At 40.0% G+C, this 14,888-nt stretch overlaps 2 protein-coding genes across 2 annotated transcripts; both read right to left on the bottom strand.

Annotated features, from left to right (window-relative positions):
- Positions 1-589: 589 nt before the first annotated feature.
- On the bottom strand, positions 590-4,593 carry isg20 (interferon stimulated exonuclease gene). Its single transcript, XM_007573457.2, has 4 exons — positions 4,486-4,593; positions 3,266-3,901; positions 2,148-2,348; positions 590-1,343 (listed from the first exon to the last, which is right to left on the bottom strand). The coding sequence occupies exons 2-4, from the start codon at positions 3,875-3,877 to the stop codon at positions 1,158-1,160; spliced, it is 999 nt and encodes a 332-aa protein (XP_007573519.1). The 5' UTR covers positions 3,878-3,901; positions 4,486-4,593; the 3' UTR covers positions 590-1,157.
- A 672-nt stretch (positions 4,594-5,265) lies between these two features.
- pdia3 (protein disulfide isomerase family A, member 3) lies at positions 5,266-13,361 on the bottom strand. Its single transcript, XM_007573456.2, has 13 exons — positions 13,050-13,361; positions 11,570-11,648; positions 11,346-11,463; positions 9,954-10,061; positions 9,753-9,876; positions 9,518-9,634; positions 8,725-8,850; positions 8,456-8,638; positions 8,261-8,369; positions 7,282-7,410; positions 6,210-6,289; positions 6,033-6,090; positions 5,266-5,889 (listed from the first exon to the last, which is right to left on the bottom strand). Exons 1-13 carry the CDS (start codon positions 13,181-13,183, stop codon positions 5,767-5,769), a joined length of 1,488 nt encoding a protein of 495 aa, XP_007573518.1. The 5' UTR covers positions 13,184-13,361; the 3' UTR covers positions 5,266-5,766.
- Between the last annotated feature and the right edge of the window lie 1,527 nt (positions 13,362-14,888).

Here is a 14,888-nt window from a genome sequence, read left to right as displayed (position 1 = left end):
TCCTGAGAAAGCAGCGGTATTTAACTTTCATGGGTTTTTTTAAAAACACATTTTTTTGAGCCGTCCATGTCTGAGGTCCTCTGCCCTCTACAGAAATACACAGCTGTCAGAAACAACCAATCAGAGTGAGGGGGAGGGTCTTAGAGCTGTCAATCATCCCAGTGTATGTTGCTTAAGAAAACACTGTTAATCAGTGGCTACACTAACTAGCAAACTTATGCCTATTAATCTATAATTGTAGTTAAACAATTTCATTCTTAATTTTTAAATAATCCACTTATCGTCATTTTATTTTTCAATTTTTCCTGCTTTTATTTTTTTAGGGAGTGCAACAGGCTGTTTTCAATCAGTCAAAGCACTTTGCTCAGCAGCTTGTATGAAAGATGTGATATTGATGCACAGCACTACAACAGTAGATTATGGATTGTAGAGAAAACAAAGTCTGAAACTTTTGTAGAAAGTTTCTGAGATTAATCTAAAAAACTTTTCAGTTTTTTGATGGAAATTGACTCTTTTTCCCTTCTATCTACAAAGGCCATAATACGCTGGTGTAAGTCTAAATGTACTTTATATAAAAAGCCACGTCACACTGATTTGAACCAAACTGCTTTATTTTGCACATCCTGAAGGACAGCATAAAACCAGAGGTAATGAAGAGGTAACCATCACGTTTCAAACTCAGCTGCAAATCCACCTGAGAGCAGCAGAACCCGCCGCTCTCTCTAGGCTGAGTCTGGTTTAACCTGTTTACATCACATCCAATAGCATCGGTTAACCTCCACCAAACTAGTAGTTCAACTAGTTTGTTATGACTGAATGAATGAATGAATGTTTCATCCATCTTTAATTCCACTCAGCATGGAGAAACATTCTGTTGCTTCTCACCTTTGAGGCAAAAGCAGAAAACAGAGAACTGTAACCTCAACTTTAACTGCACCATTAATTCAAAATACAATCAAGTTTTTAATAATAAATATGACAGAAATCACCATGATTTAACTTTCAGCGTCACAACAAGGAAGTAAAAACGCTTTACTTGCTGTAACCTTTTCTTCTTGGGGAAAAAAGATGAAAAATTCCGCCATTGAAGTTTCTATTGCACCTCAGGAAGTTGAATCTGAGATCCCAACAGTTCGACATGAAGTGGTGAATGGTCGTCACAGGCCGTCTGTTAGGACCTCGTCCGGCCAGAACTCGTCCTGCATGTAGTGATCCATGGGGTGGACGGTCGGCTCGTCGCCCAGCCTCCTCTCCATCTCCTGCTCCCAGGCGCCCTGCACCAGCTTGTAGAGGTCCAGTGCGGCCAGGGCGTCCTCCACCGAGCAGTGGCCCCTTCTCCCAGCCTGGATGGAGCAGCCAACAGGGGGCAGCGCAGTTAGTGTGACAGCAGGAAGGTTGTTACTCCCAATAAACATCATCTACCAAATGCGTGTTGATCTTATTTGTGTGCAAAGACCAAATAAGATCAACAATCTGAAATAAATTGGTCTATTCAGCAATTCTGAAATGGAGCAGATGTTGAGTTCATGAGGTCTCAAATATTTTAAAGATCGTCCAATACACACTTAGTATAAGGCACATTAGAATCTTTACGCAAATCAAGAGTAGCAACGCCACTGGTTGAAACTTTCCAAACTCACAACAGTGAAGATGAGAATGTATAAAAAAGGGTGATGTTAAGAATACGGGGAGATTTTTTGTTGAGACTTTGGAATATTTTTGAATATTGAACTGATGAAACTGTAATGAGGAATCTGTGGTAGTGTAATAAATCTCCGGCTCGTCTATGGCCTAGCAACAAGAACTACGTCTCCGAGATTTATTTCTTTTACTTATATATTTAAGAGTATAGCCACCTTTCAATTCTCCAATAGTGTAACTCAAACTTTTCCCTAACCGAAAATTCCCAGGAGAAAAATAACCTACGTAAAACCTACGAATTAAACAGTGGTTGATTTATCGACGCACCACTAGTAGGTGGTGCAAAATGGTTAGCATGTTAGCACACTTAGCGAGTTTATGAACATGCTAATGGATAAACTGACCCAGAGAAGCTCTCAAGCATGATGAAAACCAATTTTGCTGACCAATTATTTTCACAGAAGTAGCCACAGAAAGTGAGAACTGGTTAAGTCCACAGCTCTTACCTGGATCCTCCGGTTCAGCAGCTTGTTGGCCAGCAGCTTAAGAGAAGAGCGGCGTCCATGAGGGAACCCAGCCAGGTGCTGGAGGTGGCGCGTCGTACTGGTGTCTCTGACCATGTGACTGGGATGGTCCATGTTCAGCACCTCAAAGTCGTTGTAGATGGAATGACCCACCACCACCTTGCCTTCAAGTATAGCGAGGATCTGCAGCGGGAGAATTATACCATTTTACCCAGTACAGATGGTTTGTTAGATTAAAAATGGCCGTCTTTTAAGCTATGGAGAACAATTACTTATGTTTATGAAAATAAGATTTTCCCTGTGGTCTTAACTAAACACCAGCCAAACAAAAGATGTATAAACAGACAGAGCTATAGGGAAAACATTTGGACCAAAGAATATTTGGTTGAAAGTAGAGGCTCTAATTTCAGTTTGCTTGGTAAAACAGATTCAGACAGAAAAAAAGGGAGTACATTTCCACCAAAAATCTCTAAATTTTAGAAGTTCTATAGAAAAAATACACCCCAGAAATTTTCTTAGTTTCAAAAGTTGAAAGAGTTCCACTTTTATTAATTTTCGGAGTTTCTCAAAATATGGAGTAAGAAAGCTATCAAAAATAATGTGTACGCAAAATACAAAAAAATTGTGCGTGTAACTTAAAAGTTATGCGTAAATAAAATTAGTAAATTGCTAAGTGGCATTTTTAATTTAATTTAATTTTTAATTAAAATTTTTTAAGTTTTTTTTTTTTTCTCACAAACGTTCGACTTCTGGAGTTCAGAATTTTCTTCCCCCTTGAATATTTCTGAGATTAATATAAAATTGTCAGTTTTGTCTTGCAAATTTTCAGTTTCTGAAACTCAAATTTCCAAGTTTTTTATATAAAATTTCTAAGATTAATCACAATTTATGATTTTTTTTTCTTCACAAATTTTTGACTTTTGAAGCTGAGATGTTTGTTCTACAACATTTCTGAAATTTTCAAGAAAAATTCAGTTTTACTTTTTAAGGAAGATATGTACTCCAGCCCTTATACACCGTTATAGATTTGGGTAGCTGGTAGATATGCATTAAAAACAAGCATCTGTAATAGATCTTGAGGTGAACCGGAAGAGCCCTACCTCCTCTTGGGCCTGGGCGAAAGGTACGGCGTTGTGGAGGTGGTGCCGGCGGATCCCGCTCCAGGGCGTTCGGAAGTCCGTGACGGGCTGACACGGTCGGACATATTTATCGTACAAGACGTTGCCATGGTAGTCGACGATGCTGCAGCGGCCCAGCGCGCTGCAGCGGCCGCCGGGCCCGGTGCCCACCATCTCGCAGTCCAGCGCCACCACGGAGGAAGCCAGGGGGCTCGGACCGAGGAAGGGGGAGCTGCGGCCGCTGGCGGGGGGGCTGCTCTCGGAGAAACCGCTGTCAACCTCCCAGCTGTCTCTGAGCACTGCCGTCACACTGTGGTGGTCCGGCTCTGGCGCGGAGTTTAAAGTGCTGTCCGTGTTCGGCTCGACTAATTTCGCCTTCTTCATCAGCGCGTTTGCTTCCAGGGGTTCGCTCAGGGAGCGGGGTCTCTTCTTCCTCCTCCTCCTTCTGTTGGAGGTAGCGTTCACATCTTGGTGTTTCTTCCTGGCTACGGTGCTCTCCATTGCACGAATCGTCATGGACTTCTTGCACAGATACCTGTAGTTGCCAAGAAAGCCGTGTGATACTTTATTTCTTTTTGACGGATCGGACATCATGTAATAAGTGTCTCATGGTCACATCTGGGGCGGAAAAAGTCAGAAAGGAAGAATTAGTATTAACTATAGTCACAAAATGTTACTTTGTGTTACAGAGGCTACAATGTGAGGACAACATTCATAAAAATTAAGCCAAGTTTACACTTTTACACAAACTCCAAGTATCACTCCAAGTATCGCTCAAAGCCAATTAAAAGCCGAGCAGAATTGAATACATTTTTTCAGTTTAGTTATATTTATTGACCACAAAGCGAATTGTGACATATTCTCCACATCACCACGTAATTTCCTTTCAAAATATTAATTTTGACAAACAGGACATAAGCCGAATTGAACACTGACGTATACAGTTTATGAAGATGTAGTTTAGTCATTTATATCGTTTATAGTTTTGTTAGTAGCTTCGATTAACTTTAAACTGTAGATATGTGAATGCAAATTGGTACAGCCGTATAACAAAATGAGCTACAAAAAGGAAAAAAAAAACACTTAACAGATATGACAAATAAACGTCAAATCATCGTGTTTTCAATATATGTCATTTGTTATCGTTTGTAACAATTAAAATCAGTTAACCTTTTAAAAAGAAATCCTGAATCGTTACGTACCTTCTGAAGCTGCACGTGGACAACAGGATCATGCCCGAACAAGTTCCCTGCCGACTCCGTTCTCTTCCTCGTTCATGGTTTATCAGAAGTGCTCCATCTCAGCACCGCCTCGTGGTGGGATGGAGCATTACGTCAGTTACTGCGACAAAAGATTATTTCACAGGTTTGTGTTCGGTCATCCATCAAAACAGTCTCATGTTACTTAATTTACTGGAAATCTTCCCCAATTAAATTAGTCAAATATGCCGAGACATTTTGAACAGCAGCTAGTGGAAACTAAATTTAAATAATAAATTTTTTTTAGGAAGAATGTTTGATTTCAGGCTACCTAAACATTTTACACTTATAACTCATTTTATAAGTTTGGTTTTATATATTGCAGTAGAGATGTTTGTTCAGTTCCAACTCATTTCTCCCATATTTTTGGTGTACACAAAATATTTCAACTCTGAAAATAAATTAATGGGGGGAAAAAAACAAAAACCTCTGTTCACCTTTTGCCAAAGATTAGTTTTAAATATTCACCTTTTGAAGTATTTTTATTCGAGAGTTAGAAATTTACTAGAAAGCTCAAAATTTCTATTAAATTTTACATTTCAAACTCAAATTTCCTTGTTTTTTTAGAAAGGTTCTGATTTTTGGGGCAGAAATGTGCTCCTTTTCCTTCCATCTACAATGGCCGTAATGTGGCGTTGTAGAATCTTCTCCGGCTCTTTAAATAATAATTTGGTGAAAGCTTTGAATTGTCACAGCAGAATAAAAACATCAGAAACAAGATTGTACAAGTCATTTAGGTTTTGTGGGCCTTTTATTTCACAATCCTTCCAAATGTACAAAAACAAAGACCAGTTACGAACAAGGAAAAAAAAAAAAAAAAAAAAAACCTAAGAAAAATAAAGTTGTCCCCCTGTGATGAAGAGAACAAAAACAAGCGACAGATGACTGGAAACTGGTATCGAACCAAAGTGCATCAGTCTGAGGTGTAGTAGACAGACCAGAGGAAATAGAAATCTCATTTCAAAAAAAGCTGTCCCTCTTCCCTAAAAATTTCTTATTGTGGTAAAACGGTCGGGCAGACCCTGGCCACCACCTCTCCACCTTCCACAGGATTCCAGAGCAGCAGAGGAGCCAAGGAGCGGCCGGCTCTTTGACGTCGGCTTCAGAGCTTTTGGTAGTTCACTAAGCGAGTGGGATATAATTTAGTTCTTTCTGTTCCCCGATTCTCCTCCTCCTGTTGTTGTGATGTGGGGTGGGGGGGCGTTGAGTTTCTGTTGGGAGCCTCTATAGCTCCGACTTGTCGTCGTCCTTCTTCTTCTTCTTTTTCTTGCCCTCCTCTGGCACCACTAAGGGGTTGGTGGCCTCTCTCTTCAGGTAGGAAATGAAGTCGCTCACCTCTCGACCTCCCTGCACAGACAACGGCAGGATGTTCTCTTTATTTGATAGGGACAAAGTATCAACTGCCGACATGTTCAGACATTAGCATTTATAGCCGCGGCTAACGCTCGTCCCACAGAGGCCTTACAACCAACAGGTAGTCCGTGACTCACCTCGTATCTCTTTGGGCTCATTTTGCGTCCAGCAGGGGAGAAGTAGATTGTGGGGAATCTGGGGAGAGAAAAAATAAATAAATCATGACATTAAAATACAATTGTTAATTCTTAAAACAAGGAAGTCAAAGGGAGAAAAAACAAACAAAAAAAAAAAAACAACAACGCAGGACTTACCCGCTGACTTCATATGGAGATGGCACGTCGTTAGCTGTGGCGTCCATTTTGGCAATAACAACATTGGGATCGTCGGCCAGCTGTAGAACAAGAAGTGGCCCGTTAAGATCAGTTCAAGAGGAAGACTAAACGGTGGATATTAACCGTGATATTCAAACTACACAAAGTTTTGAACACGTTTTGTCTCAAACAGAAAAGCAGGAATATTTCAACAAAACGGCACCGAGTGTTATAAATGCTGCTGAGTTTTGGATATGACAACTTTTAAAGGATGTTTCAGGGAAATGTGATGAGGAGTCCTGACAGGCTAACGGTAACCAAGGCAACCTTTAGACGGTTGTGATCTTCACAATGATCTGCTTTAAGAGTTTAACTTGGCACTCTCAGGTCTGTGTTGGGAAACGGCCTGTTTTGACTGAAAAATGTTTCTACTTCAATTAAAAGCACCATTAAGCTAGCTAGAACTTCCCCTAAAGCTTCACAATAAGAGTCTTGGCATAAGAAAAAAAATAAGAAAATAAAATTGCTTTAAGTGTTTCTATTTTCCCCACTCAAAAAACACAAGAGTCTGGACCCTGGTGCATTGTGGGTCCAGTCTGCAGATTTTTAAAAGACAAAACAATAATATCGTTTATCGCAATAAATTCTTTGAGAATTTATCGAAGATAGTTTGTCCTCGTGACAGGTCTACATGCGCAGAGATGATTTCACTACAAATGATAAATAAAACACGTTGAAGCAGCTCCATTTTCTGTTTGTAACAAGTGAAATGAGGCTTTTCTGTTGATAAGTTCAAGATTGACCGAGTCAGCAATGGAGGGATTCTCTTCACAGCTGCTGCTCACCTCCATTTTTACTCCAACACCAGAAACTCACATCATTATTAATGTCATGTTTGGTTATGAGTTCAGTCAGAGTACAGCTAAATGAGGACAAATTACAGAGCGCTGGCATTCTATAAGAGCCAATAAAGTTGAGGAAATTAGTAGTTTTACTGGATAAAGATAAAAAAAAAGCAAGAAAACTAAAACATGTATGAGCATGACCAAGAAAAAACAAGAAAGGATCTTACCTTCTCTCCCAGCTCCTTGTATTTGGGCTCCAGATTCTTGCAGTGGCCGCACCACGGCGCGTAGAACTCGATGAGGACGTCTTTGCTGTCGTCGTTGACGATGGAGTCAAAGTTCTCAGCCACCACAACCTGGAGACAGAGAGGCAGCGGCTCAGTCCAAACCTGCACTTAGTCTGCTGCTGACCAGAACCAGCACAGTTCCACCTGGACCGGCTCCAATCTCCGTTTTCTGATCAGTGGATGAACCACAACCAAGATCCCAGCATCACCACCCTTCGGTGCGGAAGCCGTTACTGCAGACATCTTAAACTTAAAATTACTCCAGTCTCAACCAGGAAGTTTTGCTTGATATTTAAACTTGGGAAGAACATCCTGTGTGATGCAGGAAGGGTTCATGACTGTAAATAAAATAAAACCTGTTTAACCATCGGAGCCACAAACTAAAACAGGAAACTTTTACAGCCACAACTGACCCAACTACAGATTCTTCCCTCCAAATGTTCCCACACACTGATAACCAGCCTGGGCAGAAAAGTTTCCAAACATATTTCCTGTCATTTATTTACTTGGTCAAAGAAAAAAAAAATAGTTCCACAAAATTGGTAATTGTCAGAGTTTTGTACTCATTTGATTAATTTAAAGAAAACCAAGCAGACAGACAAGCTCACTGGAGCTGGTAATGAATCAATTAAGTTAAATCATTAATCAAAATTTGCCATTTAGGAAGATTTACTTTTTTTGAACATCTGTATTCCCCCCACCCCCATCATTGCACACTTTGGCCTTCCATTGTTTAGAGCGGGATCAGCTCATCATCTTATATTTAGTTGGACTTTGAATTGAGATCAATTTGCAGAATGAAAAGTTTACAAATAGAAAATAAAACTCCGAAATACTTTTCAAATCCATATTTTCCATCCCTTACAGTCGGAGGAAACAACATTGACATCGTCAAGCAGCCACTCCAGGAATCCCTCACCTTAACGGGCCCCTCGTTGTTTTCAGGGACTTTTTCTGACTTGAGGTAGCGCTTCAACTTCCCGTCAAAGAAGTCCTGCAGGAAGCGCTCCAGAGCCTTTCCGTCTCGGCTGCAGGCAACGAAAACAAAAGAAATCAGAGGAGAAAACAAACAAGCAAACAAAAAAGATATTAAAGCGAAGCTTGGTGGACTCACGAGAACTCCTCGCTCATGACGTATTTGTCTCCCTTGGCGGTGCGGATGGCGACGACGGGCAGCTCCCCGGAGCCGCCGTCCAGGCCGAAGTCGGACAGGTCGTGGCTGAACTGGTTCTTGTTGGCGACGGCGAAGTTCAGCTTCTTCCCCTGGTCCAGGAAGCCCTTGGCCACCTTCATCACTCTGGGACGAGAAGGGCGAGAGAAGGAGAAGCGTGTGAAGAAAGCTGAGTCGGCGAGCGGCGTGGAGGAGTCGCCCGAGACGCTCACCTGTTCCTCCAGTAGTTGGAGCCTTTGGGGTTTTTGTCGTAGTCGACGTCGTAGTACGCCACCAGCAGGTCTTTGCCCTTCAGCTGGTCTTTGTTGTCGTCTGTCAGGTGGGGACAGATTCCAAAGCTAGGACAGAAAAAACGGGAAAATATCAACAGCTGCGTTTATGCTGGCCTCAAAAGGTGACATTTTGAAAATAAATTTGCTCAGTGGAAGTGCGCAGATTTCATAAAAACTAATTTTTTTTAAAGTTTTGTCGCCAAGATGAAGTGGTTTTGGTTTGCGTTTCAGAAAACTCCAATGAAAACACATTTTTTGCATTATGAGTCACATGATCAACAAACGGATGCTACTATTGGTGGAAAAGACAAAGAAGACAGGAATAATGTTGGCACGGCAACGTTTTAATGACTTCTCATGTATTGGTGTGATTTTAATTACATTTCATGTTTAATGGGAACACAGCAAACTCAAAATTGTGTCCAATAATTAACTGGTTGATAAGAAAAATAAATAAATAAACTGTGTTGCTGCCACATTAAGCAGGATGGCTGAGCTCCCCACATGTTGATGTTAGACGTCTGTTTTCAGCTGCAAATGCATCTTTTGCTAAAAATGATCAAGTTTACACTAAGAACGATGGTACTGCATTTTAGGCAATACACATTTATATTTTCTCACTCAGAAAAGGAATATTTCTTTAATTGCATCTTTTAATGCATTTCTAATATTGGATAAAAGTCTTAAATGTGCCAATTAATCGATTCCTAAAGCGATTGTTGGTTGTACTCACACGTTGTCCTGGATGAACCTCTTGATTTTGTTGCTGGTGAATTTGTCCTCGGTGAATTTCACGGAACCATCTTCAAACTTGCTGGCGAGACGTGGAGGACGGAACAGGACGACTCCCCTGCAATCAGACACAGGAAACATCCTCACTAAAATGCATCGCTTCATTTTAAACTTCAGAACCATTTTTATTCCACCCCCGCCTCCCTAGTTCTCCGACGTGCGACACAGAAACTCACTCTCCGCCGTGGCTGCTGAGCAGGGCCTCGGCGTTGGTGTGGGCGAAGCGGTAGTCGTCCCTCAAAGCGCTGGCGGCCTTCAGGAACTCGGTCTGCTCTGAGCTCTTGTCGTCAGCAAAGAATCCTGACGAGAGAAATTCAGAACAAACATTTTTAACATCAAGCTGGGCGGGCTGGATCGGATGCACGACCAGGACTTACCGATCACGCTGGCGTCCTGATCTGCTATGAACTTCTCAAAGTCTCCCTCGGTCTTGAGCTCCACTGAAGCTGGGCCCGCCTGCTTCTTCAGGAAACTAACAATCCCGTCTTTACGGGACAAAAAACAACAAGATGATTACCAAAAAGACTGAGAAAAAAAACACATTTGTCATCAAATATATGAATGTTTTTTTAATGCCTCATGAACTTTCACACTGTTGTTGCTCGGTTGTGTTTATTGTAATTCTATGTGACAGACCAAGTCCATTTGGAGCACAAATATTTTTTTCTTTCAATTAAGATAAAAATAATTAATTGTTAATGAAAGATTTTTTTAACTGCAATAACTGTGTTGATGACGGTCAATCATGGATTAGTAAATGATCACAGATCCAAAACAGAAGGCTTTTACATTTGCCTCTTCAAAAGAAAAGTCTACAGTTTCCTACGTCTTTGTTCATGACAAATGTTTTTCTATTTTGTGGCTCTAGAAAAAAAAAAAAAAAAAAAAGCAGTTTATTCTTATCGATGAGAACAGGATGTGTGTCATTCTGGATGTTTGTTGTCTTACTTTTTATAAATAGGAAGCAGAATAGCTAATAAAAGCTTTATCAAATAACTTTGATATTGAGACTTAAATTTGTTGATAAAAATTTCAGCCTTATAAAGAAAAACTATGTTTCCGTACCAGATGGACCGGTGGGGCCCAACTTCAGGTGTTTAAGTTAATATTCGGGGCCACATAAGAATCACATAAGAGCCGCAAACGGACCCCTGGCTGCTCTTTGGCCAACCTGGATGCACATGCTGATCCTTTTATTCTCCATTTTACTTCCTCCAACATTTATACTGAATGTCTGTGAGCTGCAAGTGAAGACAAACTTCCTTCGTCTTCAGAATTTGACAGGAAATTTGTGCACACAATCTTCGTCAATAAAGCCAATTCTGGATTTCCAAAGGGAACCAAAAAATGTGATGCGTGTTTGTATTAAGGTCCCCGAGTGAACACACTGCAGAAACAGCCACCACTCTGACTTCCGCTGCATGTTCTCTGGGTTACAGCTGAATTAACTTAAAAGGTTTCTTTAAAAAAAAAAAACAACAGACAAATGCACTGAATTACAACTGTATTTGAAAACTCTGCACCAGTACGGCTCACTTAAATACACCAATAGCTTCACAAAATTGGTCAAAGATGTAAAAACAACTTTAATTTGTTCAGTCAGTGCAATTAGGAGTAAAGCAGCCAATGAAAATTAAACAAAAAAACTGACAAAAACAATAGATCAACTACGTTGGTCAAACATGTTTTCAATATTGGGACCAATACCGATATTGAAAGCAATATTCTAATACACATAAGAAAAAAAAAACCCAAACAAGATAGAATACCTGCAGTTCTGGGACCATCATAGGGACCAGATTCCTCTCCGTCCCTGAAGATCTTCAGCGTTGGGTAGCCACTGACGCCATATTTGCTGCATGTGTTGCTGTTAGCTGTGCAGTCAACCTGCACGATAGCAAGCAAACCGTTAGCAAACAGACGGCTAGCAAACAGTTGGTAAAGCAGAAAAATTACACTATGGCTTGGAAAGTCAAACTGTGTTGCGCAATACCTTGGCAAGCGACACGGTGCCTTTTAGACGCGTGGCTGCTGCCTCGTACTCAGGGGCGAGACGTTTACAGTGACCACACCTAAAGGACAAAGAGGACATGGACCGATCAAACAGGAGGACGATTTACACATCGGATCGGAGGTAGGAAAGGAGCTGAAGAGTCCAAGAAACCTGACACTTCTGCACAATAAGGAGATTTAACTAAAGTTGTTGAATAGAACAATAGCTGGAAAGTTTATTTTTTCCCCATTTTATTTTTTAAGAAATAATTCTAAAACATTTTCAGAGTAGAACATTTTTGTATTTTCTTTTTTTTTCTTCTACAAAAACAGTTAAGTGTAGCTGTAAAGCTTCACATCTAGCAACCTAAAGCTTGAGTGGAAAATGTTTAATAACTTTATTGAACCAAGAACATTGGGACAAAACAATAAATCTAGAGATGGATAATAGAAAAAAAAATCCTTCAAAATATACATTTGAAATAAAACAGTTTAATTCTCACTTCATCTATAAGTGGGAAGATAAAAAGTCTGGTTTGTTTCAAGATGTGAACTGCAAAGAATAAGAAAACAAGTAATAGTAAGATAGGACTGAAAAATTGGCTGCAACTGATGTCTTGGTGTCTGATTTAAATGTATTAATTAAAATATACTGTAAAAATGATAAGACACAATAAGAAAAAAAAGCCGTGAGCAAATAAAACAAAAACATGTATATAGCGCACATTAGTTTGGTCTTTAACACATCACCTTCCTATAGTAATGGCTTAAGTAATTTTTCCCAAAGAGATTTTCTCAAGAAAAAAAACAAAAAACTGAGTGGAGTCCACGGAAAAATGCATCAATAACATTTTTATTAAACAAAAAATTTTCCTTACTTTTAAAGAAAATCTTTTTATCTGAAGTCTGACCTATTTTTAATATATTTGTTCAAGTTTGGCACCGTAGAAACACGTCAAATATGTCGTAGACCAATCAGAGGTGGACACCAAAACTTCCCCAACCAATCAGAGCGTTACAACTATCACATGACACGCCCCCAACTTCCTTATAGCCTCATTCTCTTGTATTACCGAGATTTACAACACCTAAACTACATGGTAATCAGCAAACATGTTACATTTTAACAGCCGCAAATCCCATTAAGCTATAAAATTAACTAAATTAGTCATTTAATTTAAATACTGCAATTCGTATAGCCTTAAGCGTCTACCGCTAGCTAACATGCTAATATTTGGTCTGCAGCCAACAAGCAGGATTTTACAGTCCCGACTCTAATAAAAACAAAATAAATATATCCCAATAAATAAAAGTAATTAAAACGCTCACAGACTGAACACATTTTTAAGTCGACATTTCTGCAGAGTGGAGTCCATTTTACCGCGAGGCGACGGCGTAATTTTCATTAGAAATTTTCCCCCTTACGTTTGCTAACCAAAGACGCCGTTTCGACACCCTGAATGAAACCTGCAGAAACTCACCAAGGTGCAAAGAACTCCACGAGAATGATCTCGTGGTCTCCAATCCTGCTTTCGAAATCGTCATCCGTGAACTCCAGCACATCACTGGCCCGGCTGAACCCGGCGAGAGCGGCCAAAAATATCAGTCTCAACATGGCACACCGAGAAGGCTAACAGTCTCCTGGCTTCAATGTCACAAAAACTTCAAGTTGCAGACGTGAGTCGTGGCCGGCCCGTCTTCAACTCTTCAAAAAGCCGCAGGACACTCAGAGCAGGGCCGAGACTGAAAGAGAAAGGGGACGGAGGAGGAGGAGGTGAAGATGCTCACAAGCAGCACGGCCTCGTCCCGTAATCACAGTGTGGCAGCCTCCTATTGGTCGATTCGCTGCGTCGCTCAGCTCTGACTGACCAATGAAATTTCGGGAAATCAATCGTCAACGCGCGTGAGCCAATCGGGGTCGGACAAAAGTCGGAAATTAAGATGTTAATGCTTCACTTGAAACTTTGGGATATTCACAAACTGCACAAATGTTTTCTTTACGACTAACAAAGACAAATGACGTGGCTCAATTACCGGGTTAATAAAGCCATATTGTGAGCCGTAATTTGTGTTCATGGAGAATCATGGAGACTTCCAGTATAACGACCCAGTTCACTGCAGTGCTTTGCAGCGGTATTCTCACCCCTTGACCTGCTTCACATTTTGTCACCATTTAAACGTATTTAAAGAGGCTTTTTTCCAGTTTATTTGTTTAGCACATTTCAGCAACTACAAAAACATAATACAGGAATTATGAAACGGGGATTTTTTTTAGCCTTGATTTGAATGAACTCATTGTTTCAGCTGTTTTGCAGTTTTCTGTAAGTTTGTTCCAGATTTGTGGTGCATAGAAGCTGCTTTTTTGCAAAGCAGCTGAGAAGTGAAAGGAAAACTATAGATGGCTCATAGCTTTTGTTCTCATAATAAATACAAATCTGAGACGAGATTAGTTGCATTCATTTCTATTTCACCCCCTTTAATATGATACATCTAAATGAAATCCAGGATTTCTACAGAACCAGCCTAATTGAAGCAAAAAGCATCTAAATGTGTAATTTATCTCTGTATAACTACTAAAATAACGTGCTTGAGAACATTAATAAACAGAGCAGACGTTTTGCAGCAGTTCAACAACAACAACAACAATAATAATAATAATAAAATAATAATAATAATAATACTTATCAGAGCTAAAATGGAAATGCTTGGATGAAAACTTTTCCATATCGCTCTGCTACGTTAGCTTAAGAAGCAAAACAGCTTGATGAGCAAGGCAGATAACATTTCACGAAATGATTTCAACTCATTTATTATATAATTGAAAAGCAAATCAGATTGTAAATAAAACAAATTATGATTAAAAATGTATTCGATTTAAGTAGAGATTTACAGCATTCACACCAATAAACTGAAGTGAATTTTCTTCTCTAAGTATTGTCCATTTCTGGGTATCGGGCAGGAAATCCAGCTGTCAGCTGTCCTGGACGTTTTCCAATAATCTCTTTAAGTTTAAGACCAGAGACTCCAGATTGTTTGAAACATAAAACCGACTGGAGATGACTGAAAGACCATCGCTGGATTCTGTGTTGACACGCCTCACACAGCTTTTTTTCTCACCTGCTGATAAAGAAGTGAAGATTATTAAAACCTCACAAAACTGCTTTCGATTTGTACCTTTTTGCAATTATATGGACCAGCCACCAGATGGCACTCTCTGACAAAACTCCAGCTTCAGATTTAAGGCTTTTCTTGTTCCTCTCCGTATTTCTTTTCACTTCGGCATAGTTATTATTCTAGACAGGAAGTAGATAGCCCCTCAA

This window comes from Poecilia formosa, unplaced genomic scaffold (genome assembly GCF_000485575.1).
Source record: "Poecilia formosa unplaced genomic scaffold, Poecilia_formosa-5.1.2 Scaffold330, whole genome shotgun sequence".
Taxonomy (NCBI): domain Eukaryota; kingdom Metazoa; phylum Chordata; class Actinopteri; order Cyprinodontiformes; family Poeciliidae; genus Poecilia; species Poecilia formosa.
This window is presented reverse-complemented; position numbering and strand designations above follow the sequence as displayed.

Bases quoted from the DNA above. Each gene is read 5' to 3' on its own strand.
- isg20 (XM_007573457.2), bottom strand. From the start codon at position 3,877: ATGATGTCCGATCCGTCAAAAAGAAATAAAGTATCACACGGCTTTCTT. The intron at 2,349-3,265 runs GTAGGGCTCTTC...CTCCCGCTGCAG, and splicing joins TCGCCCAGGCCCAAGAGGAG to ATCCTCGCTATACTTGAAGG. The intron at 1,344-2,147 runs GTAAGAGCTGTG...TGCTCCATCCAG, and splicing joins TGCTGAACCGGAGGATCCAG to GCTGGGAGAAGGGGCCACTG.
- pdia3 (XM_007573456.2), bottom strand. From the start codon at position 13,183: ATGTTGAGACTGATATTTTTGGCCGCTCTCGCCGGGTTCAGCCGGGCC. The intron at 8,851-9,517 runs GTGAGTACAACC...TTTCTGTCCTAG, and splicing joins AGGTTCATCCAGGACAACGT to CTTTGGAATCTGTCCCCACC. The intron at 7,411-8,260 runs GTGAGGGATTCC...CTCTGTCTCCAG, and splicing joins ACAACGAGGGGCCCGTTAAG to GTTGTGGTGGCTGAGAACTT.